Here is a 24,772-nt window from a genome sequence, read left to right as displayed (position 1 = left end):
CGTGATTTTTATATGTATCCCGCATTTGGAGAAAAAGGTACGGGTACTGTTAAGAACACTTTCTCTGCCTTCACTGCCTTCGTTGCTGCTGTCTGCTGAGATACCGTACTTTTTTTTTAGTTTTTTTTTTATTTCCTTTGCCATAATAGAAAGAATTTCACACCGTTATACTTTAACAGTGGTCTTTTTTTAAACAACTATGAACTGGTTTTACGTTTGGTGGTATTTCGGGAACGAGATTCGGTTCAGATACAGTTTACATTATTGGGACATAGCTTATATCAGCAGGGGCCATTCAAGCCTGCTTTGCATCTGTCTCTCTCTTCCTCTCTTTCTCTTTTTTTTTTCCTGCTTACTGCCTTTCTTCTTCCTGTTTGATTCAGTGATTCATTCAATTCAGTTCCTTAATATTCAAAGTTTCTAGTATTGAGGTGTGAAGAACCACCTCACGGCAAGCACTACGAACCGCTACATCAATGGTTAAGACACGAGTTCCACGAAGACGGTCGAACCTTTCTAATGTGGTTCAGTCGCAGAGAGCTGCCCGTACGAAAAGACCGAGTGTTACGGGAGACGACTCCTCAAAGAAGGAAGCCATTCACACTAAGTCCGATACTGACGATGCTCATATAACAAACGATAAACCGTCGCAGCATTCGGATAAGAATGGTAGTGAAGAAAGCTCAATAGCGCAGATATCCAGTTTTAAAAGTGATACTTCGGAGTCAGAATCATCACCACTTTTCGATGACATTCCGTCCGCTTTTTTAGAAAGACTTATGAGCTTCTCGTTATTCCATAACGCTCCAAAGCTGTTCTACGTCGCAATTGCCAGGAAATTGAAATTAGTGGGTTATCATGCTCACGAATTTATCGTTAAAGCTGGTGAACCAGCTTTAGCTATGTACTGGATCTTACGTGGATCTGCTAACGTCACATTCCCAGATGGGGAAATTGTACATGCAGAACTCGTTGAAGGTTCTTATTTTGGAGAGATAGGTATTCTTTTTAACAGGCCAAGAACGGCCACAGTGGTATCGAAGACCAAAATCTTGCTTGGCGTTCTAACTGCAGAGAATTTTAATCAAGTGCTCTTACATTTCCCTCAGGTTGAGAGACAAATTAGGGACGAAGCTCAAGAACGGCTTGCTACACAAGAAAAGCAACGGAAGGCAGGTGTCACCAAAATCCTACATGATGATGATTTTATTGTTAGGAAGCAATCTCCTTCTTCATTGACAAGCATCCCGAATAGTCCCTCCTTTTATGAAAGCTCCGGGTTATGTGCTGATCCTTTACCATTGTCAGATTACCCACTAAATCCACCCAACCTAAAAGATCCTTCTGAGAGATTGACTGAGGAAATACTGTTACCTCCTCAACTTCCGAAAAGAAGCACGTCTTCATCGCCCGCTGCAGCATGCTCAGGAAACACCAGATACATGGAGACCATTGACGGTACCATTTCTACAAGACAATTTTTGAAAAGTTTACCCTTGTTTGCCACTTTACCTGCAGAAATTATCCATCAATTGGCCCTCTCAGTTGAGATCAGACAAGTTCCTCCTTTCGAATACGTTTTTCGTAAGAATGATTTTGGTGAGAATATTTATTTTATTATCAGTGGAGAAGTAGAGGTCCTAGGACCATCTTCGCCTGAGAATTTCCGAGGCAAATCATTGTTGCCATCTTATAAAATCATTGATATCGTATTGGCAAGATTGGGACCAGGCCAATATTTTGGTGAGATGGGATTTCTCAACTCCATTACAGATGATCTTGAAACAAGATCTAAATGTCGAAGATCCGCGGATATTAGAACTGTATCAAACTGCACTCTACTAGTGCTCACAGGTGAGACATTGAGAGAATTTTGTGCTAAGTTTCCAGAAACAGAGCATCAAATTAAGCGGACCGCTGAAGAGCGTGTCAAGAAAAATATCAATCTTCAGAAGGACAACGATTCTGAATATCAGCCACACTCTTTAGAAAATTCTAGTAACCTGATGGCGCCCGTTTCAAGAAAGGGCTATATTGATTTACTGAATAACCAAGCGAATCAAACAGAAGAACAGGCTGTCTCTAGCACTGTTGAAAGCCAGGATATTGATGCCACATCTAGTAAGGAATCAAAAGAGGATGATAATGGCCGAGTTCTGTTCACATCTAGCTTTGCGTTTGATAAGCAGCCTGAAAAGGTTGTACGGCAAACTTCAGCTTCACCCACTCATCAAATGAAATCACTAAACTCACCGTCTTTTACTCCTGTATCTTTTTCGTCTCGCCAAGGTTCCCCTTCAGATTCTGCAGTATCAGCTAACTCTGCCAGTGCCGTAAGTTCAGTTCCAAATGTTGAACCTACTTCGCTAAGACCTTTAGAACTTCACGTACCGCCTTTAAACGCATCTCTTAAGCGCCGCAATTCCACTTTTTCATTATCAAGTCCATCCCCAATACAGTATATGAGTCATTTGAAGAGAGTACGGCTTTCAAATGTCGGTGGTGGTCCATCAAGACGTCGTTCCTCAGTTTTGAGTGTTGGTCCCCTACCAGATAGACTGCTTTTAAGGTGTTTCCAATACATATCCCTACCGGAACTTATGAAGTTAAGGTTGGTCTGTAGGCGCTGGCGTCAACTTCTGTATGTGGCTCCAGGACTTTTCGACAAACTTGATTTAACACCTTGGAGCAAGGTTGTCGACGATAAAACTTTGCAGGAGATCACTGATTTCGTGGGATCTAGACCAAAACATATCAATGTATCTAACTGTTTTCATGTAACAGACGAAGGATTTTCATATATGGTGAACGAAATTGGCATCGGTGGGCAAATTAAATCTCTAAAGATGTCATCATGTTGGGACATTAGTGCAATGTCTATAATGGATATCGCAGTTCCTTCGATTGGGAAGTTACTAGAAGAAATTGACCTGAGCAACTGTAGGAAAGTTAGAGATGACGTTATCCAGAGATTAATCGGGTGGGACGTATATCAGGTGGGCTCAAACAATGAATTTTTCAACGATATCAACAAGATAAGTTCTTTATACCCACTTGACGAACCCATACCTGGAATGGAAGAGTACTCAACACAAACAAGTACCAAAGCATCTCACAATGATGTCATTGGCTGTGGAAAATTGCATAAGATGATTCTTCGTCATTGCAAAAATCTTACAGATTTAACTTTATATCACATGTCATTATACGCAAAGGATAGATTAACCTATCTTGATTTCACAAGGTGCTCAGGGCTAACAGATGTTGGGTTCTCTTATTGGGCGTATCAGTCGTTCCCCAACTTGAAGACCTTGATTGTGAGTGAATGTATATTTTTGACTGATAATTCTATTCGATCAATAGTAAACGGTTGTCCAAACTTGTCTCACTTAAATCTGTCATTCTGCTGCTCTTTAACAGATGTAGCGATTGAATTATTATGTGTCGGTGGTCAAAACCTGGAAGAATTAGACATCAGCTTTTGCGGCAGGGCCGTAAGTGATATTTCCCTTCTAAACATTTCTATGCACTTGAGAAAACTTCAAAATATCTCGCTCAAAGGTTGCTTAAGAGCTACTAGATCTGGTGTTGATTCCTTACTTGGTGGGTATGCTCCATTAAAAAGAATTGATGTTTCTCAATGCAAAAATGCTCATATTTACCAAGGTGGTATTCCAGCTACTCGATTCGAACCATCGCCTGGCTCCAAATCTGTATTTTTGACCATGGAAGATACCTCTAGGTGTATTGAGGTAATAATTTGAGCCAGCATGTTAAACATAGCTAAAATTGCCGCATTGAAGAACGCAAGTGACGTCGATCCCATTGTATTATATTATCTCTATTTGGCTCAAATTGTAATGAGCTCATGATCGATGAAACTATGAGTCGATTATTATCCTAGTTTAGTAACATATATATATATATAAATATACATACATATATTGTTTTACCATTTAATGACTGAAATTTTTTGGTTTAGTTAATACACAGAAATGTAGTTATTGATCTTAGACTTTTGATTTTGTGCGATACATTCAGCGATCCATGTTATGTTTCTAACTTCTTGCTCTCTAGACTTCATCCAAGCCCAAATGGTAGACACAGTGAATTGTTGAGTAAAAGCGTCCCTGCATAATTCCATTTCTAACTTATAGAAATGATCTTCAAGATTACCAGTTTCAAAGATACCACGGTAAGGGTAAACGGTGTCAACAATTTGCCTGACAGATTCAAAGTCTTGTCCATGTATAGCAAGTTGTTCGGTGGCTACTGGGTATAGTTTACCTAATTTTGGTAGTAAGTCACGTTTCAAATCAGAGGTGATAACATCTGAACTTTGCAATGAATTTAGTGAGATGTTGATGGCTCTTCTGTCAGCTTCAAATTCCAACAACTCCTTCATAATTTCCCTGGCAGGCTCGTCTACCTCAGTCGATATGAAATCGTAGAAATCTTGTAAGTAGGCACGATATAGCTTGTTTCTAATAATCTCGATATTTAAATCGTCTAATTCATCGGCATCATCAAAACAATCACGAAAGTAAGAAGCCAATGGTGTATCAACAAGAACAGTTTCGTAAAGAGACTCTAGATCTGTGGCCACGGTCAACGTGGGAAGAGTCTCGAACCAACCTAATGGATGGCAACGTCCCAAAATTTCTGCCTTGTCTCTATCGTGAATGGTACCCGTAATCATCAAGGCAACATTGTCAATCATGTATCCATATGTGATGAAATCCATAAACTTTTTGGTGGCACCACTAGATTGATCTCTGACATATTGGAACTCTTGGTATAGTCTATCTGCAGCACGTTCCTGGATCACTGTAGTAGTCAAGGAATCACTCGAGACATTCGATAAAAAATTGCCATAGTCGGTACTAGCCAACTGTAACCTCAAATCTTCGAGCGTATCACATTGTGTTAAGTTGATGTATTGACTGCCGTTCAATAAACCGTTACGATAACCTCTCACGATCCCTTCGATAAACCCATTATCGACATTAAAGAACACACCTTCCATTGTAACAAATTCTTCGATAAAAAAGTGTACTCGTTAGTTGATGGAGATAAGTAAAACCACAACTGTAAGCTAAAGGCCAAGTGAAAGTTGTGAATTTCCCAATGTGATAAAGCAGTTATGTCTTAAGTTGGTAAAATCTGTGACAAGCAGACCTTATGTCAGAAACTCGTATTGTAAACGTGTGTGCCAAAGAATCTATCTACTTCACTATGTTTCTATCTTGTTCCCCTTTTGATTTACTGTAAACTTTCAGGTTGTGTTTCATTACCCGGACAAAATTAGGTACGAAGGCTGCAACTAATTGAGATTAAGACAGGTGTGGAGGGTGTTATAAGGTGGAAAGCCTACTTAGAGCTCCATCGAATAGGATACCTTCATTATATAAACCTATACTGCTACAGAAATTCTTCGCTAGCCATCTCTTCGTGATAATTATACGTTCTTTTCTCTGTTTCTCTGTATGCAGAATTGCAATTGCCGTACAGATGAGATTATTGTTAAGAAATTGGATCCTGGCATTCGCATCAAATCAAGAACTAGCAACGATGAAGCAGTTTAGCTTTGACTATAGAAGTACTTGTCCTGTGTACTGTTGGCTAACCGTCGAGCATAATGGAATCATTGGTGGGGGAAATTATTGAAACAGACGATAAAAGAGACATTGATTTTGCCATTGGGATTCTACAAGGGAAAGAATCCTACGATGATTATTTCACTTCAGAACCGTTGCCCGGTTCCATTATAGAGGATATAGCAGAGTACGATGCTGAGATATCGAAACTTGAGCGTAAGCTCAAGTCAGAGTTGATAGGAGAAAAGGATACGTTATTGAATATCTTGTTGTCTAGCAGTTGGAGCGATACGCTGGCAGATATTTCAGAACAGATAGAACAGTTATGGGAATTGAATAAAGACGGTATCAACGGATCCGAAGAAAAGGAGAAGGAAAACGAGGAATCTAAGAACTCTGAGGAAGTTGATATTGACACTGACTTAAACGATGCGTTCCACGAAGCCTTGGAAAAGCTAAGGCATTTACACTCTACTGAGCGCGACACCAGTCTTGTCACAGTGTTGAACAACATCGAAAAGATCAATGGCATATTGGAACTGCCTACTTTGATCTCGACCTGTATCCGTACGGGTCACTACCAAGAAGTTCTAATTCTATACTCATACACGAAGACTCTAGAGAAGAAGTTCCCTAATTTCGAATTGATCAAGATGGTTGTAAAGAATATTCAAGAACTAATATCGACGAAAATGTTAAACGGGTTGGTGAGGTTACTTGCCACGAATCTAACTTTAAGCTCGATGAAAAAAATCCTCTCGTACCTAGAAGCTTTAGAACCCTTCGATACAAACCCATCCGCGTTGCAGCAGTTACTACTGACTATGAGATACAAATTCGTGACCGAGGAGATAGATTCGTACCGCATCGTAGACACTACGGCAAATTCCGTGAAAGAGATGCTAATCAAAAGGAAAATCGAATGCGTCAGAGAATACGTTTACGGAACCATTTCTGTTTTCAACTCTCTATTCAAATCAGAATCAAAATTGATACACATTGAACTGTTACTCGACGATACTACATCCAAGACTGCCCATGACTTCGAAACGTCTCTTGCTCTATTGAAATTTATAAACGAGTGTACCAATTTCCTCATATCACAACTCGAAACCCATAAATCACACCTTACCGAGTCCGTCTGTTTACAACTAGTGTATTGCTCTTTCAGACTGGCAGACGCAAATCAAAACTTCCATCACTTGTTCATGAATAAACTATTAGAATCAAACCTATTTACAAAAGATGCTCTCACATCAGCAATCACAAAGAGAGTAGAATTGGCAACGAGGTATTGAGCAGTGTGGCTACTGTGTGGATACTGTGCTTCTAAACTTGACTATCGCGTATAATTTAATGTGGAATAGTGGTCTTGTAATTTATATAGAAAAGCCTCGCTTGTTAAAAATCACATCAAACTTTCTACGTAAATTAAGGGTTGGGTTTCTATGCATTTTGCTACCGGAAAACTTCATGATTTTTCAATAAAGTTTTGACTCGCAAACGGAACGGGAAAAATTGAAAAAAAGAAGGATTCATTGATATATACACACCTGGGAAATTAGTTGATCTGGTTTTGCAAGTGATGTCGTCAGCTCTCCGTTAGCTAGATACAACGATTAGGTAGCAAAGCGAGCGTGTGAGAGATAAAAGCTTCAGTCAAGACCTACCGATTCTTCGTTAGAATTGAAATATTTACTGTCAATTTTGCGAAATCCGTGGCTTGAGACCTAAATACGTCCGCCAGCAAAGATAGCTAATTATGCTTCAAGAAGAACCGAGAACCGGCAGGCCAATTCCTGTTGGTGCCGAGACTCCTGGTGATCCTGTTACAGCGGATAACAATCCTCTCTTACAGGCCAGGACTTCGGAAAGTGTTAGTTCTGGGAAGAAAAGCAAAGAGACCAGAGATGAAGATGAGCAAGAAAAGCTTCCCGACGTGATTCCTGTTAGTGCTGCTCAGAATGTTGTGAAAATGTCTCCACCAAACAAGGAGGGTGCCATTGACAATATTCCGTTAGAGGTGCTTGATCCGAAGAGGTTCAAAAGAGCCCCTCCAAGGGAAAGTAATATGGTGGACACTTCAATTGATACGGCAACGTATCGGGCAGATCAACAGAAGATTGAGAGCCTCACTAAGAGTATTGAAGAGGAGAAACCTGAATATTTGTTCCCCTGGTTCTCTGTTGGAGGATTTAATGTAGTCAAGAATCCTGCTACTCAGATGAAATCCTCTCGTGTTGTGAAGTCGTATGTTGTGGAAAACTACTACAACGATTGGTATAGTAACACTGCTGGTGTTGTCGGTACTTGCTTCTTCTCTTGGTTACTTTCTTACTTGAACTTTTCATGGTGGTCCTTGGGATTTGTGTTCTTTTGCACTGCATCCGTGTATAGAGCAGAGTTCCGTCGATTCAATAGAAACATTAGAGACGATATGAAAAGAATCACCGTCGAAGAGACCTTGAGCGACCGTACCGAAAGTTCAGTATGGCTGAACTCCTTCCTATCCAAGTTCTGGACAATTTATATGCCAGTTTTGTCCCAACAAGTTAAGGATGCAGTTAATCCACAGTTAGCTGGTGTCGCTCCTGGGTACGGTATTGACGCGTTGTCCTTGAATGAATTCACTCTTGGTACCAAGGCTCCAACCATTGATGCCATTAAATCGTACACCAAGAAAGGAGATGGTGTCGTGGAAATGGATTGGACTGTATCTTTCACTCCAAATGATGAATCAAACATGACTCCAAAGGAAGCCAAGAACAAAATCAACCCAAAGATTGCCTTGGGTGTTACTATTGGTAAAGGGTTCGTTTCAAAATCGTTACCGGTGTTGATGGAAGACATTAATGTGGCTGGTACTGCCCACATTACACTGAAATTTGGTGATGTTTTTCCTAATATCAAGACTGTTTCTGTCTCCATGTTAGAGCCACCACTAATCGATTTCGCTTTGAAGCCAATTGGTGGTGATACTTTAGGGTTGGATATCATGTCGTTCTTGCCGGGTTTGAAGACATTTGTTAAGACTATGATTAACTCAAATGTTGGACCTATGTTGTATGCTCCAAACCAATTAGATATTGATGTTGAAGAAATTATGGCTGCCCAATCACAGGATGCCATTGGCGTCGTAGCTGTCACCATTGACTCTGCTTCTGATTTGAAAACTAGCGATATCTTGTCTACTTCTGTTGATCCCTACATTAAATTCACAACAGAGAAGGGTATCATTGGCAATGAGAATGATCTTCGCACCACAGTTAAATCAGATACGAGGAATCCTCGCTGGAATGAGACTAAATACTTGTTAGTGAATTCATTGGATCAAAAGCTAAACCTAACTTGTTACGATTTTAATGATGTCAGAAAAGACGCACTTATTGGCTCATTCGACATTGACCTTTCAGAGTTATACCAAAAGCCTGCTCAGGAACACTTATCTAAGGATTTGGTGGCCAGAGGGAAATCAAAGGGTGTTTTGAACTACAGTATAGACTGGTTCCCTGTCATGGAAAAAGAAGGTACGAAGTCGGCTGAAGAATCTTCTGAAAAGGCTGATGCAAGCGATGATGAGGATTCTGAAGGAAGTGAGGATACGGAGACTTCTGAGAACGATTCTGATGTCGGAATCATGAAATTTACTTTACACAAGGTCAAGTATTTGAACAAATCTGCTGCCCTCACAGGATTTTTGTCTCCCTGCGCAGAATTGTTTATCGACGGTAAGAAGGTAAAGTCGTATAGGACCTTGAGACGTATTAATGAACCATCCTGGGAAGAAACGATCGAAATTTTGATTCCATCAAAATCAAAGTCCGAACTTTCTCTAAAACTTTATGATGATCAAATGCACGGCAAGCGCCAATTGGCCGAATACACAGCTTCAATGGAAGATGTTATAGAACTATTTGAACAAGGACAAACTTTTGTACAGGCCTCTCCGCAAGGTGAGATCTACATTACCTCAAGCTGGAAACCAGTTGCCATGGCAGGTGCTTTCAAGGTTCACAATACCGTACGTGAACCATTGGCGGCCTTGAGAGTTCATTTGAAAGATGCTACTATCAGTAGCGACGATTTTTCTGGTGTCGGTGATATCGATCCTTACGTTAAAGTAATGGTGAATAAACATTTGATCTACAGAACAAGCTACTTTTCGGAGACCAAGAATCCTGTTTTCAATAATGTTATTTATATTCCAATCACCTCAGAGAATCAAAATGTATCATTGCATATGTATGATTATCAAAAGGTTGGTAAGGACAGGTTGGTAGGTATCTACCAAATCTCCTCTTCTAAGTTGATAAGAAAGGATAGTGACACAGGCAGGTACATTCCGAAATTTACTGATGAGAAATCTTTGAAATGTATCTTAGTTAATAACAAAGGTAAAACAATGAAGAGTTTTATGAACCTCAGCTGTTCTGTTGTTCCTGCAATTCCTGTTTACTATCCTCATGAGCTTCCAGCCGTTGATCAGTTAGCGGAAAGAGTTGAAAAGAAGAAACAAGAATTTGAAGAAGAGCAAATTGAATTGAAGAAGGAAATGGATAAAAACCCTAAGGAATATGAAGTGGTTGAAGCCGAAGATAAATTCGAAAAGGACATCAAAAAGCTAAACAGGAAGGAGAGAATGAATATTGATCAATTAATGGAACATAACTCTGGTATTTGTTCATTCCAACTTGTTGAGTCATCTCTTTCACCATCTTCTGTCTACTTGCAATTACTGTATGACGATATTGCTTTCCCTGTATCCATTTCACAAAAATCTAACGCAGGTAAAATCCCCCCTGAATCTGGAAACTTCTTTGTTCGTGATTTGAAGCACAGCACTATGACCTTCCGTATTACGAAGAAACCAATCGTTAAGAATGTTGATGATGTCGTCACTGAAACCACTGTTTCAACCTCATCAGTATTAAAGGAAGCTATTGAGGACCCAACCACCATTAGTTTCAAAAATGGAGCCCAAGTCAAAATCAGACTTTTATTCAATCCAACTGCTATTGAATTGCCATTATCAGAAACTGTACTCGATACTGGTATTTTGGATACCACGTTCATCTCTGCTGATGATGTACCAAGTCATGACAGAAATGGCAAATCAGATCCTATGATTATCGTGAGAATTGATGGGGAAAAGATCTTCCAATCGGCTGTAGTTAAGAAAACATTGAATCCTGTTTGGAACGAAAAGGTTAAACTCCCAGTCCCATCGAGGTCCAGGAACAAGATTGCTGTCCAAGTCTATGACTGGGACAGGGCAGGCTCTAATGATTTATTGGCTGAGACGGAGTGGGATGTACGCGATATGACCCCAAAGAAGGAAGAATCTTTCACCTTGAAATTAAGCCCACAAGGAACTGTCAAATTCAAGTCTACTTTCATTCCAAATTACAACAGACCACCTGTTGATGTCAGTGAAGGTGGGTTAGCTGGTGCATCCCTAAAGGCTGTTGGAAATGTCGCCAACTTTGGTGTTGATACCGTGAGTGGTGTCGCCCAAGTCGGTGCCGGGGTAACTGGTGCTGGTGTTGGCGCTATGACAGGGGGGTTATCTAAGGGTAGCCGTCTATTAAAAGGATTTGGTGGTAAGAGATCTAAAAATGGCGGAGAAAGCAGGGACTCTAATGACGGAAAAACGTCCAGCTCATCTTCCGTGTCGAATTTTGGATTCGACCCATCTGTTCCCAACACTTCGTACGCTTCTGTTCGAGCTCAAACGGCACCTACGGTATCTGCGAAGGGGGATTCCAGTATCCAAGATCCACATGGTGCAATTCATAAGAGGAGTTTGTCTGCTGCTAGTAATTTCTCGCGTAGTACAATTCCTGGTTCACACAAGGGTAAAGCAACCATTATTGGCGCTGAAAACTTAGGCAAAGCTGTCCAAGTAAGAGTCTCATTGGCACAAGGTGGGAGAATTAGACATCTACATAGAACTCATGAACGTAAGGCTGATGAAAATGGAGTTTGCCAATTCAACGAAGTTGTCGATTTCAAGGCTACTGGTGACTCAAGTATTGTTCTTGGAGCAGTTGCTCATCACAAGTTTAGCAAAGATACTGAACTAGGTGTGTCACAAATCAACTTGAGTGACCCTCAATTGCAACAAGAGGGACAAGTTGCCTTGAGACTAGGCAGTGGTCATGTTATATTTAAGATTGAGTATCCGTTAGACGGTGAAATTCCGCCAACTCCAGAAATCCCAAACAAGTATAAATGAACACTATCCTTTGACCAGTTTAAATATACCGTTGTTACTTGAAACTATTTAGTTGACGAACATCTTCTTGTTTAATCTAAAACTATGGACTATCTTCTACAAGTGGCTTCCACGAACCAATAACCGGAGCAACGTGCTGAAATGGACGGATTACTTAATTATTGATTTATGTTCAAAGCTTGTGACTGTTTGCACCCATGCACCCATGAATATTTTATAATCACTCTACTATCCTTTTTAATTTTCTTCATTCCCAAAACAGGAATTTTACTCTCAAGTTTCCTGTGAAAATGATGGCCATACTACTGGCAGCCATTTTCCCGTTTGCAGCTGGGGAGTTTCCTGCCTGGCCGCAACCACACCAGACAGGACGCTCCCCGTTTGGTCCAACACTTCGAGCGTAGAGACCCGCTCGGTTTTGGTCTTACTCATTGTCCAGCTGAACCTTCCTCTCCCCTCGGTGTCTCTGTTTCCCTTTGACGGCAAGGAGGTGTGTCTGTGTTTCATCCTGAGCGTATCTCCCTCTCCCGTATGCTAGGCTAGGCTAGGCTAGGTCCACTCTGCAACCACTCAGGGCTGGCCTGCCGGAATCTCCTTCACTGGGAAATTCTGACCGGTCCCTCGATCGCTCCTTCTCTCACTAGTAGTTTGTGTTGGAATCGAAGTTTCGATTCATTTCACTAAACAAAAAAGTATTGAAATTCGGTATATGAATGTAAAGTAACATTTGTATTCTATATAATCATATAGCAAGAACATCAAGCACACAGATATATCAACAAGATGGCTCAAGTATGTGGGAAACAAGTGCTATATCCATACCCTGGAGAAATTACGAAAGAAAAGGATTGACTCAGCGATCATGACGACGAAATATAGTAATTGGCGACATCTATTGGCAATATAAAATGTAATGAATGAATTAACACCATAGCATAAATGAGAACAGTCTGGACCAGATGCTGTTCGATTCCAGTAATGTACAAGTGGGATATCTTAATTCGAAGTTTTAACGATTGCAGGAAGAGACTTCATATGATAACTGGATTCATGAGATAAAGGAATATATTTAACGGATCTCACGACTGAGAATTATGGGAACAATTTAAACAAGTACACAAACCAAGGTTCGCAGACTGGAAGAAATATACGGTCGGAACTATAAGAAATAAAAATATGTGATACTTTAAATATTCAGTGTTGGTTTATGGATATTTGTATCATAGATGACTAACATCATGCTAATCCATCTCCTGTTCTTTTAATATTTTCTATGGGTTTTTCGTTATTGCCTATTTTATGGAGAAGAAGTTAACATGTTTTCATCCATTACTCTTAGTTTTGTTACATACAGCCGAACTCATGTGAGATAATGGAATTGAAACTGTGGGTTTCCTTCTCTATACACGGGCATAACTCGATAAAATATTGTTTTCAGTTTTACTAACAACGAATTTTTCAATTCAATTTTCAATACAGGCTCAAAAGTGGTATCCAGCTGAAGAAGTCCCAGCTCCAAAGCAAACCAGAAAGGCCGCTAGACCACAAAAGTTGCGTGCCTCCTTGGTCCCAGGTACCGTCTTGATTTTGTTGGCTGGTCGTTTCAGAGGTAAGAGAGTTGTCTACTTGAAGCACTTGGAAGACAACACCTTGTTGGTTTCCGGTCCATTCAAGGTTAACGGTGTTCCATTGAGAAGAGTCAACGCTCGTTACGTCATTGCTACCTCTACCAGAGTCTCCTTGGAAGGTGTTAACACTGAAAAGTTCAACGTCGCTTACTTCTCCAGAGAAAAGTTGTCAAGAAAGCAAAGAGCTGAAGCCAACTTCTTCAACGAAGACCAACCAAAGAAGGAAATCAAGGCTGAAAGAATCGAAGACCAAAAGAACATCGATAAGGCTTTGTTGGCTGAAATCAAGAAGACCCCATTGTTGAAGCAATACTTGGCTGCTACTTTCTCTTTGAAGAACGGTGACAGACCTCACTTGTTGAAATTCTAAGAAAGCGAAAAACAATTCAAAACTTTAAGCTACTTTGTTATATAATATTAACATAACTTTTATATCTTAAGGGTGTATTAAATCCCTTTCTAGTGTTTGCAACGTCGTCATCCCCACAACCTTATTCTATAAGGACAATTGATTGTAACAATTGGTTTGAACTACTTTTGCCTAAGAGTCTCTGCTATATATTCATGACTGTTTTGCAGACACACCAGTTAACACTATAACCAACGTGTGTACCCTGTCTGACGACCCTTTCGAACGATGTATTTCAATATGTCTTGTACCCTAAGCGGAGGTCGATAAAACTCATCACGTGCAGAAAAGAAACGTCGAATCTTCTCTACATAAAGTTCGTTTCTTTTGGAAAATTTTCAGAATTTGGAATAGTTAAGGTTGTGAAAGAAATAAGAGATGGACGCCATATAAGAGAGATGAGATGAGATGAATTACATTAGGTAGAGTCTTCTTGAGTGGAAGAACCTTTTTCATAGAGGTTTAGTTCGTATATTTTTTTGTAGACATATACCCACAGATTAAGAAAACTCTCATTCTAACTGAATAGCATAACAATGTCTGACCTATTACCTTTAGCTGCTTACAATTTGAACATCGAGCCATACACTCCAACCCCGGCCATTGATGTTACCACGCCTGTTACCGTGCGTATCACCATGGCTGCTATCGATCCAGAAGCTTTGGATGATGAGAAGAACCCATCTACTTTGAGAATTATCAAGAGAAACCCAGACTACGACGATGAAGATGATGCTGGTGGTTTGTTGGGTGATTACGACGAAGATGAATTAGACATTTCCGAAGAGGAAGAAGAAGAGGAGGAAAAGTCAAAGTCTAAGAAGGGTAAGGGTAAGGGTAAGTCCAAGAAGCAAGAAGAGGAAGAGGAAGAGGAAGAGGAAGATGAAGATGAAGGCGATGAAGAACTTATCGAAATTGACACCGATGACGAATTCCAAGAATTCGTCCTAGCGACTTTGTCACCAAAGACTCAATATCAACAATCTTTGGATATTGTAATTGCTCCAGAAGAAGAAGTTCAATTCATTGTTACTGGTTCTTACCGTGTTTCTCTAACCGGTAACTATGTCAAGCACCCATTCGATGCACCAGGTTACGATGACGAAGATGACGATGAAGAAGACGATGAAAGCTACGATGAAGATGAAGACGACTATCTAACCCCGGATGAAGAAGCTGATCTGGAAGAGTTAGAAGATGCTAGCGACGTTGAAGCTAAGATCCAAGAGCTTGTCGAAAAAGAACAATCTAAGTCTAAGAAGAACAACAAGAGAAAGCAACCAGAACCAGAAGAGGAAGAGGAAGAGGAAGAGGAAGAGGAAGAGGAACAAAAGCTAGTTGAAGAAACTAAAAAGAACAAGAAGGCTAAGAAAGAAAAGAAGGTTGAATTCAAGAAAGACCTAGAAGAAGGACCAACCAAGAAAGAAGAAAAGAAGGAAGAAAAGAAAGAAAAGCCAAAGACCAAGGTGCTTGAAGGTGGTATCATCATCGAAGACCGTGTCACTGGTAAGGGTAAGGCTTGCAAGAAGGGCTCCAAGGTCGGTATGAGATACATTGGTAAGCTAAAGAATGGTAAGGTCTTTGACAAGAACACCAGCGGTAAACCATTCGTTTTCAACTTGGGCCGTGGTGAAGTCATCAAAGGTTGGGATATCGGTGTTGCCGGTATGGCCGTCGGTGGTGAACGTAGAATCGTCATCCCTGCTCCATATGCGTACGGTAAACAAGCTCTTCCAGGTATTCCAGCTAACTCCGAATTGACTTTCGACGTTAAGTTGGTCTCTTTGAAATAAATGGAAAAGGATATATAATCGGCATACATATTACTCCTTCATAAATACTTACTTTAAATCAAAAAAATAACATTCTGAAAGGTGACAGTTGACGTTCCCAATGGAGAAAATGCTCTCACTCACAAATTTCTTGGTTTTGATATCTTAGATAGGCTTACTTCTCATTTTTTATAAAATCTCAACGAACTTGAAACTAAACTAGCCCTAAAACAAACCACATTTTAAGGAGAAGGAAAGGACGAAGACACCAGAAGTTGGTCAAACAACAATAATTTACGGACATTCTGATTTACATCCTTATTGACTGCAACCTGTTAAGGCGATTAGTGAACTGAAGGTTAATTGAAAGAGACTATAACTACCGTTTTGCGTGCAATTTGTAATAATTCTATTCTGAAACAGGAAATTTTTGTGAGCTAGCCGCTGAAGATTAAAACAGCAAACAAAAACAATAAAGGAAGGGAACAAAAAACCCGCTCCAATTGTGCACATAGTTAATCTCTAACTGGAACAGTCGACGTCAGTAGTTACCAGTGTAACATATCGAACTGAACAATAAACTGGAATATCTAGGTGACATAACAGTATTAGGTCACGTTACTTATAAAATACAAAAAAAAAGAAAAATTAGGTGTAATTCTCTGCTACTTACTAATTTAGTGCTCGTGGCTAATCTATTCATACCCAGCAGCCGAGTCGAAACATTTTATCGCGTCAGAGCTTTTCCTACAACCAACAGTTTCGGTGTTTTCGCTTATCAGTATTTGCACTGAATTTTTCTAACAATATTTTACGCGTCGTTTAAAGTACCAAGAGATCATCATCTCATTACTGAAAATTTATTAGCATTTGAAAAAAAAGCACTTTTTTTTTCAGAAAGTGGTACAGCTGACGATTAAACGATCGTACTTAACAGAAGGAATATTTTTGGAGAGTGCGTTGTGAAGATAATCCGATACAGCATCGAACAAAGAGGTTGTGTATTCTCCATTAATTCCAGGGTATAAACTACTAGTTGGAAACAAACTAGCTGGCTATTCGGTCTGATATAAACCACACGTCCACCTAATTGCACCTTTGTCCTTTTTGATTTTACTGCATTACCGTAAAATCGACAGTTCCAAGTGGGAAGTTGTATTAATAAACTTGGGTATATCAACCAGTCATTCTATCTGGCAGCAGTTTGAACAACTGTAATCCAATCTTTTCTATACTACGTTGTGGTTACCCAAAGCATAAGGTCAGGTATTAAATTACACATCTTACAATGCCTCTACTTTTCAAAGAGTTGAAGTATGTGGTTAAGCCATTCGCCAATTTAGCCAAATTTTCGGCTAAACATCCAATTCACGTTATTTTGATCTCACTACTAATTGCAGCAACTACATATTTATCGGTAATTGAACATTATTTCAATGGATGGTCGGTAGAGAGCCGAGGGTTACTTTCTTACCAGGGCTCTCTTTCTTCAAACTCTGTAGAGGATGACTGCACTCACTATCATTTCACACCCGAAACTGCACAATGGACAGAAGTTTCCTACGAAGATGTAGAAAAGCTTAGATATCAATCTATCCCAATTGATCACTACTATTTGTTGCCATTTGAGTTCCATTCTAATAACAAAAGTTTAGAGTGGCCTAAACTTGAAGGAAGCGTCTACCAAAATGGATCTGTTGAATATTTATTGAAAGATGAGTTCAATGTCTCTAAGACATTGAAATCAGAAGATGAGACTGAGTGGACTCTAAGAGCTCACAGATACAAGCTACACGACGTCAAGATTTTTGTTATCTCGGTATATCAGGATCTTTTTAACAGAATTAACTCTGCAGAACCGTTCGATATTTTCATCGTTGGTACTGCTTACGTTGCAATGGCATATACTTTGATATCTTTATTCATCGAAATGCGAGTTACTGGATCTAAATTCTGGATTGCTTTAGCTGCTGTGGTCAACTCAGGAACTGCTTTTTTTGTCGCACTTTACGCAACTCAAAAGATTTGCAACAAACCAGTAACCGCACTGAGTTTGATTGAAGGTGTTCCATTCGTTGTGGTTATTGTTGGTTTCAAGCATAAGATTAAGTTGGCCAAGTACGTAGTGGACCAGTTCAAGAGATTCGATGTCTCACAAAAGGTAACGACTTATCAAGTCGTCTATGATGCAATGTTGAACGAAGGTCAACGTCTCGTTCAAGATCATTTGTTATGTCTTATCGCTTTTGGTGGTTGTGCCGTGTATGCTTCGTCCTTATCCGCTCTTTCGAACTTTTGCTTCTTCTGTGCTGTATTATTAGGATTTGATTTGTTCATCACATCAACTTTCTTTGCAGCAGTCTTAGCACTTAAATTGGAAATAAATATTATCCACAGGGCTACCACCATCAAACAAACATTAGAAGAAGATGGTGTGGTTCCATCGACTGCTGGTATCATATCTGATTCCGAAACACTGAAAAAGAATAAAATCTTGAGGTCTAATACAACTTTGACATTGGGTAAGCTTTTATTCGTAGCAGGCTTCATTTTTTTCAATTTCTATAACTTTAGTGCTAGGTGGACTTATGAGACATTCGCAACTCTGTATGCGAAAAGTACTACTACTGAACTACCAACATTCATTACTTCTGTTATTCCAAACAAAAGTAAAAGTGTTCTAATTTCTGTCGCTCCTTCGCAGTTCTACGAACCAACTAAAGCCTATTTCCAAGTTGAAGATAACATTTTGTCCCTTATTCGTTACATCTCTATTGCTATTCGCGACAGATTTGTCAGCAAAGTTCTAATATTCTCGTTAGTGATAAGTGCATCTATCAACGTATATCTATTGAATGCGGCTAGAATCCACACCGAATTAACCGCCAATGATATTCAAAAGCAGCGCGCTTCCAAAAAATCTTTCAAGTCTCATACTGTACACAACGAAAACCAGTCTCCCTCGTCCAGTGCCAGCAACGAAACTAAGGTCGAAAAACCGGCGGAGACTGTTCCAGACGTTGTCTCTGATCATGACAGTGAAACTGAAAGTGAATCTGACCAAGAACCAACCACTGTCCGTTCGTTAGAAGAATTAGTGACCGAATTAAAGGATGGTAAAGTTAAATCATTGAAAAATAAAGAGGTTGTATCATTAGTTGTCAACAATAAGTTACCTCTTTACGCTTTGGAGAAACAATTAGGCGATACAACCCGTGCTGTTGTCGTTCGTCGTAAGGCTCTTGCTATATTAGCTGATGCCCCTGTTTTGTCTACTGAACGTCTTCCATATAAACATTACGATTACGATCGAGTATTTGGTGCCTGTTGTGAAAATGTCATTGGTTACATGCCTCTACCGGTTGGTGTTATTGGTCCTTTGATGATCGATGGTGTGTACTATCACATTCCAATGGCAACCACTGAAGGTTGTCTTGTTGCATCTGCTATGAGAGGTTGTAAGGCCATGAATGCAGGTGGTGGTGTACAAACTGTCTTGACCAAGGATGGTATGACAAGAGGTCCTTGTGTTCGGTTCCCCTCGTTAGCCAGAGCTGGTGCTTGTAAGATCTGGTTAGATTCAGAAGAAGGTCAAAACAGGGTTAAGAAGGCGTTCAACTCAACATCAAGATTTGCTCGTCTTCAACATATACAGACAGCATTGGCTGGTGATTTATTGTTCATTCGTTTCAGAACCACTACTGGAGATGCCATGGGGATGAATATGATTTCTAAGGGTGTTGAATTCTCATTAAAACAAATGGTGGAAGAATTTGGATGGAACGATATGGAAATTGTTTCAGTTTCGGGTAACTTCTGTATGGATAAGAAACCAGCTGCTATCAATTGGATTGAAGGGCGTGGTAAGAGTGTCGTTGCAGAGGCTACAATCCCAGGTGATGTCGTTAGAAAAGTGTTGAAGAGTGATGTCAAGGCGTTAGTTGATTTGAACATCTCAAAGAACTTAATTGGATCTGCCATGGCAGGTTCTGTTGGTGGATTTAATGCACATGCATCGAATTTAGTCAGTGCTGTGTTCTTGGCTCTCGGCCAGGATCCAGCTCAAAACGTGGAATCTTCCAATTGTATAACGTTGATGAAGGAAGTGGACGGAGATTTGAGAATCTCTGTCTCTATGCCATCCATCGAAGTTGGTACCATTGGTGGTGGTACCATACTTGAACCACAAGGGGCAATGTTAGACCTCTTAGGCGTACGTGGTCCACATCCAACACAACCAGGTAATAACGCCCGTCAATTAGCTAAGATCGTCGCCAGTGCTGTTATGGCTGGTGAACTATCTCTATGTAGTGCGTTGGCCGCAGGACATTTGGTACAAAGTCACATGGTCCACAACAGGGCCAAACAACCAGCAACTGATGGATCTACAACCAACAATGCCACTGCCACTGCCACGGCAACACCATTGACCAATGGCAAGAAGCCCTTGACCCCAGAAGAATTGAAAACTTTGAAAGAAGGGTCAGTTATTTGCATCAAGTCGTGATTACCTTATCTTTCTATTACCTTACCTTACCTTAACTGTACACACAACCGCCAAACAGTCCACACCTATGTACAGTATATAGCATACTAATTCTTTAAAAAAAAACTATTGTCATCATTACCATAACAATTACCCTTATCGTTATCCTGACTTGACTTTGCTCTGACTTGCATATTCTCTCTTTCTCGTTCTTCCTCTGTCAGAGGCCTTATCTCTCACTATTTCTTCAGACCATACAAAAGAAAAAAAAACCAAAAAAAAAACTGGACCCTTTGAAAGCAAATACGCAGTAGAACCACGCAGAGATGAAGACAATGCAGGGGTACAAACCGGTATCATTTAGCCTTGGGTGTTTGCTAGAGTGATACTGGGACTGGGACTGGGACTGAGAGGTATGGGTGTGGCTTTGGACCCTTGTGGTTCCATTACCAGCCCCGTGGTATCAATCCAAGAAAAAGAGAAGTTTTCTCAGCCCCTCTTGACTCACTGTCTCACTTTTCGTTTTTAATCCCAAATCCCTGCAGTAGAAAAGACCCCTACAGAGCGGACCCTGTTACGCCTCTCTTTTTTTCTCCATATTAAAAACCGAAATGAATGAAGGCTTAGCAGAGAACCAGAGATTCCGCTTTGTAATTTACCGAAATCCACCAATTCCACAAGTAAAAGTCTGTACATGTTGAAAAAGAAAAACATTCCGAACCTTCAGTATCCCACTACTAAGCAAGCCGTGGGAAAAAGTTTGCTACTAGCCGTCAACGGTAAGTCAAGTACGTGAGTATCAAGTGAAACAAATAATCAAAACCCTTCTCTTCTCCCCACCTAACCTCACTGAATATTGTGTAGTTTTTTTCTCGAAATAAGGTTGATGAGAGAAAGTGCGTACGGTTCGTCTAACATATTTCATAACTGTCTATAACAAGAGATGGTGGAAACCGCCATACACTACGACCGATACTAGACCCTATTACGTATAGGATATAGAACACTGACTTTTTTTTTCTCATTAAACTATCATTTAGTGATCTAATGATCTTTATCATATTTGTTATTCCTTGAGCCAAGATTTCTGTTATAAAGCGAGCCCTCGGTTCTTATAAAGTATTGGAACTTTTCATCAAAAATTTACAGAGTGATAACTATAGCCACACGGTAAGGGACATAAGAAAAGAGACAGAAAGTAAGCAAGTACTCGGTCGATAATGGAAATGGATTTGAATCAGAGCCCGGATTCAGGTGAAGGTCAAACGTTGCAGATGTCGCTGGAAGAGCAGCAGCGGCACCATTCTCAAGTTGTTCTTCTTGGGATTGCAGCAGATGATTCAAGGCATTTTACCCCAATGTCCAAGGAGACAAATGCTGATGGGAAGGTGAAAAGAAGCACTTTTGCGTGTATCAGCTGTCATTCGATGAAGCAGAAATGTAATCCGACAGACCCCACAGATATATACAGACATCCCTGTATCAGATGTGCAAAGTTGAACAAGATATGTCAGTTTGATTTGTCCAAGAGGAGGAGGAGGAAGAAGAAAAAGAAGCTCGGGACCGTTGGTGACGGCAATCTTAGCGGTTATGTGGGTGCTATGAAAAATGGTGGGGCCAGTACCACGAACGGTGATGGTTCAGCATTAAATCCGAAATCTGATATCGTTTTGAAGCCCCTCGGTTCTAATGGTAACGCAGCATCAGATTCCGTAGTTATGGCAGATGACGACGATACTTCTAATTCGTCTGCAAGAACTCTTTCTCCATACGTTTCCATCTCTGCTCCACAGCAGCAACAGCGTGCTGGTCTCGTTGGCAGCGAACAGACGACTAGCTTCCCGTTGGCCTACTCTCTCCCGAATAATTACTCAACGCCGACAGCAACGCCTAATATCAACCTTGCACCAGGCTTCAAAATGAAACAACCTCTAACGAATTCAACGACATGGCAATACCCTTCTCCAGCAATCAGTCAGCATCAGAGATTGCTACCGAAACCATGGTTAGAAGCTGACCTTAAAAAGTTGGAGAATGCGAAACGTTCGCATTTACAGCGTTCTTACGCTAATAATATCATTAACGTACCTCAAACTGACCCAAATTCATCTCACACAGCTGCAGTATTAGGGCAAAGTGCCCTTTCTGTTCCCAGTAACGATCCCATGGGGAACATAACATACAATACTCACGCTGAGACAAGCCATCTCCGTCATATCAACCAAGCTAATTCGCAGCAACTTAATAACGGTACCGGTCATACGTTAAAGGCCATTTCACCTAATATCTCCTCGAACAATAATTATCTGCTGAATTCTCACAACAGTAAACTGAACGGAAATGGTAACTCCATTAATGGCCGTCATCCTTCTGTAGCGCCTAGGCCTGGCCAAGTTAACGACTATGAACTTGAAATAACGAATCTACTTTCATGGCAAAAGGGCAGTCTAGAGTCTACAGCTGCAAAACTAACTTCTCTGGCAGTTGCCTGGGACCAAGTTGTGCAGACTGCATCGGCTGTCCCTCTCTATACGGACCCCTTAGCGTTAGGTTTGATCTCTGAGCGAGAAGCACTCTATTACCTACAGCTTTATCGTGAAACGATGTCAAAGAAATTCCATTTACCATTGGTTAAAATTCCAGATGATATTACGATCGACCAACTACGAAAGACTCAACCAATATTGTTTTCTACCATACTTTCCGTTGTATCCTTGATAGTGCCAGCATCTCATAAATCATCAGTTAATAAGCTAAAATTAGATAATTTTGCATTGTCATTGATATGTCATCATGGAATGAGACTAGGAAGCAAGAGCACAGAACTAATCCGTTCCTTGTTGGTTTTATGTTTATGGTATAATTTCTCAGAATGGAATAATCAGACCAGGTATCACTACTTCAATTATATATGCTGCTCTGCCATCAGAGATTTCGATTTGAACGGTAACAACAGACTAATGGATATGATGGACTCTGCGCAACAGAACATGGTCCCAGAGAAGAAAGATCCTGAATATGACGACGAATTTTATCGGATGGTTTTGGTTATATATGTGTCGGGTTTGAATATTTCCATATTCTTGAGGCAGCCAATTCAATTGAGATGGTCCCCAAAATTTGACACGTTCTGTGAAGGACTCTTGAATGGTCAGTATCCTTCGAAAATATACGGATTTGAAGATGATAAGCTCTTCGTAATTTTCGCGAGAATTAATCATTGCTTAGAACTGATTCATACTCATATTCAATTGGCTTCTGGGGTTATGGAAAACACATATATTACTATCGATAACGAGAAATTTATTGAAAAGATGAAAGATTCATTGGATGCTATTTATCCCGAAATTCCACCAGAAAAACACCGTATTTTGGCATTTTTCAATTCGGTATATGCATATCTTTATGAATCCATTCTAATAGATTATTTCCAACCTAAAACTATGGAGGATAAATTTGAGTTGCAAGAATTACCAGCATACGTAGAAGATGCATTTAAAAACTGCTTGACAAAGTGCTTGGCAACGTTCAACTATTTCTTCAAACTTACTCCGGACTTGATTGCATCTATGCCATTATTCCATGTAACAAGAATAATTTATGTTCTTGGTGTACTATTATTAAAAATTAGATATGGTGCGATGACAATCCCAGCTATTCAACACCTAAGACCATTGACTGATTCATGCATCGATATTCTTAAGAATATGTGTGGGATATTGGATGAGACATCCAGACTATATCCTCAAAACAGTTTCCTTGTGAAATTACGCTACGTATGTGCGTTATTTTCTCAGACGTATGCCACCAACATAAGGAAATATTTGGAAAGACAAAGCAGGAACTCTGATCCGGAGATCAACAATTTATTCCAATCTAATGATGTTTCCTCGTTCTTTGTGGATTCGATGATGCTCGAAAATTCTATCAATTCTTTGAATGACCAATTCTGGACAGATATGTTAACAAACTTACTATAAACATAGCACTTGATCTACAGCCTTTATAAACGAAGGGCTCGTAATCTTATCGCTTTCCTTAGCATTCTCAGATTCTCTCAAATCAATCGGTTTTAGCATATTGTGTACCACATATTTTAAGTATAATTCATAAATTTTATCCAATCTTTCGTGCAATTCATGGTGCGTCAAATCAGAAAAGATAACAATCCATAGGTTAGATGCCGTGAATAGTGCGTGTATTCTATATTTTCCGGTTGTTAGTGTTCGAAGTGTGTTACCTGGTGCTATCTTTGTGGACATCGCTTTTAATGAGTGCACCATACCATATATGAGTTTTCCTCTGGATTGTTGTTCTTTAGAGTTTACAATGGATGTTGACTGATTTACTGTATACTCTTTATCGAATATGCAGTTGCCTTAATGTAGCTCGAAAGAGATAACTGACGTTAGTACTGGGGGTTAAGCTTTGTGAATACCACTAGTCATGGTGGATTAATTATAAGATTCACATACAATGCCTGTCAAAGATCCAAAGTGAGTATATCATGATAAAAATGGCGTGCAATAGTCTGATTCCTTACGAATGGATCTAATTTAGTAAATGAATAGTCCAAGGGATGAGCATACACTTATGTACGATAGAGTCTTACTTAAATGTTGTACTAAAACCTTCGACGGCTTTC

General features: G+C 40.0%; 9 protein-coding genes across 9 annotated transcripts; 7 read left to right on the top strand and 2 right to left on the bottom strand.

Annotated features, from left to right (window-relative positions):
- Window positions 1-476: 476 nt before the first annotated feature.
- On the top strand, window positions 477-3,764 carry KLLA0_B04774g (uncharacterized protein; the record flags this gene model as incomplete). Its single annotated transcript, XM_451746.1, has 1 exon — window positions 477-3,764. One exon carries the CDS (start codon window positions 477-479, stop codon window positions 3,762-3,764), a length of 3,288 nt encoding a protein of 1,095 aa, XP_451746.1.
- A 218-nt stretch (window positions 3,765-3,982) lies between these two features.
- VMA6 (H(+)-transporting V0 sector ATPase subunit d) lies at window positions 3,983-5,026 on the bottom strand (the record flags this gene model as incomplete). The annotated part of the gene is made up of 1 exon (XM_451745.1): window positions 3,983-5,026. The coding sequence occupies one exon, from the start codon at window positions 5,024-5,026 to the stop codon at window positions 3,983-3,985; it is 1,044 nt and encodes a 347-aa protein (XP_451745.1).
- Window positions 5,027-5,638: 612 nt separating this feature from the next.
- Window positions 5,639-6,895, top strand: COG8 (Golgi transport complex subunit COG8; the record flags this gene model as incomplete). The annotated part of the gene is made up of 1 exon (XM_451744.1): window positions 5,639-6,895. The coding sequence occupies one exon, from the start codon at window positions 5,639-5,641 to the stop codon at window positions 6,893-6,895; it is 1,257 nt and encodes a 418-aa protein (XP_451744.1).
- A 464-nt stretch (window positions 6,896-7,359) lies between these two features.
- TCB3 (Tcb3p) lies at window positions 7,360-11,832 on the top strand (the record flags this gene model as incomplete). The annotated part of the gene is made up of 1 exon (XM_451743.1): window positions 7,360-11,832. One exon carries the CDS (start codon window positions 7,360-7,362, stop codon window positions 11,830-11,832), a length of 4,473 nt encoding a protein of 1,490 aa, XP_451743.1.
- Window positions 11,833-12,615: 783 nt separating this feature from the next.
- RPL6A (60S ribosomal protein eL6) lies at window positions 12,616-13,830 on the top strand (the record flags this gene model as incomplete). Its single annotated transcript, XM_451742.1, has 2 exons — window positions 12,616-12,624; window positions 13,312-13,830. 2 exons carry the CDS (start codon window positions 12,616-12,618, stop codon window positions 13,828-13,830), a joined length of 528 nt encoding a protein of 175 aa, XP_451742.1.
- A 575-nt stretch (window positions 13,831-14,405) lies between these two features.
- FPR3 (peptidylprolyl isomerase FPR3) lies at window positions 14,406-15,662 on the top strand (the record flags this gene model as incomplete). Its single annotated transcript, XM_451741.1, has 1 exon — window positions 14,406-15,662. The coding sequence occupies one exon, from the start codon at window positions 14,406-14,408 to the stop codon at window positions 15,660-15,662; it is 1,257 nt and encodes a 418-aa protein (XP_451741.1).
- A 1,267-nt stretch (window positions 15,663-16,929) lies between these two features.
- Window positions 16,930-20,148, top strand: HMG1 (hydroxymethylglutaryl-CoA reductase (NADPH) HMG1; the record flags this gene model as incomplete). The annotated part of the gene is made up of 1 exon (XM_451740.1): window positions 16,930-20,148. The coding sequence occupies one exon, from the start codon at window positions 16,930-16,932 to the stop codon at window positions 20,146-20,148; it is 3,219 nt and encodes a 1,072-aa protein (XP_451740.1).
- Window positions 20,149-21,347: 1,199 nt separating this feature from the next.
- Window positions 21,348-24,107, top strand: WAR1 (War1p; the record flags this gene model as incomplete). Its single annotated transcript, XM_451739.1, has 1 exon — window positions 21,348-24,107. The coding sequence occupies one exon, from the start codon at window positions 21,348-21,350 to the stop codon at window positions 24,105-24,107; it is 2,760 nt and encodes a 919-aa protein (XP_451739.1).
- BET5 (TRAPP subunit BET5) lies at window positions 24,102-24,636 on the bottom strand (the record flags this gene model as incomplete). The annotated part of the gene is made up of 2 exons (XM_451738.2): window positions 24,102-24,505; window positions 24,603-24,636. 2 exons carry the CDS (start codon window positions 24,634-24,636, stop codon window positions 24,102-24,104), a joined length of 438 nt encoding a protein of 145 aa, XP_451738.2.
- Between the last annotated feature and the right edge of the window lie 136 nt (window positions 24,637-24,772).

This window comes from Kluyveromyces lactis (genome assembly GCF_000002515.2).
Source record: "Kluyveromyces lactis strain NRRL Y-1140 chromosome B complete sequence".
Classification (NCBI taxonomy): domain Eukaryota; kingdom Fungi; phylum Ascomycota; class Saccharomycetes; order Saccharomycetales; family Saccharomycetaceae; genus Kluyveromyces; species Kluyveromyces lactis.
Note: the sequence above shows the minus strand (reverse complement) of the source record. Positions and strands in the feature narration are given on the sequence as shown.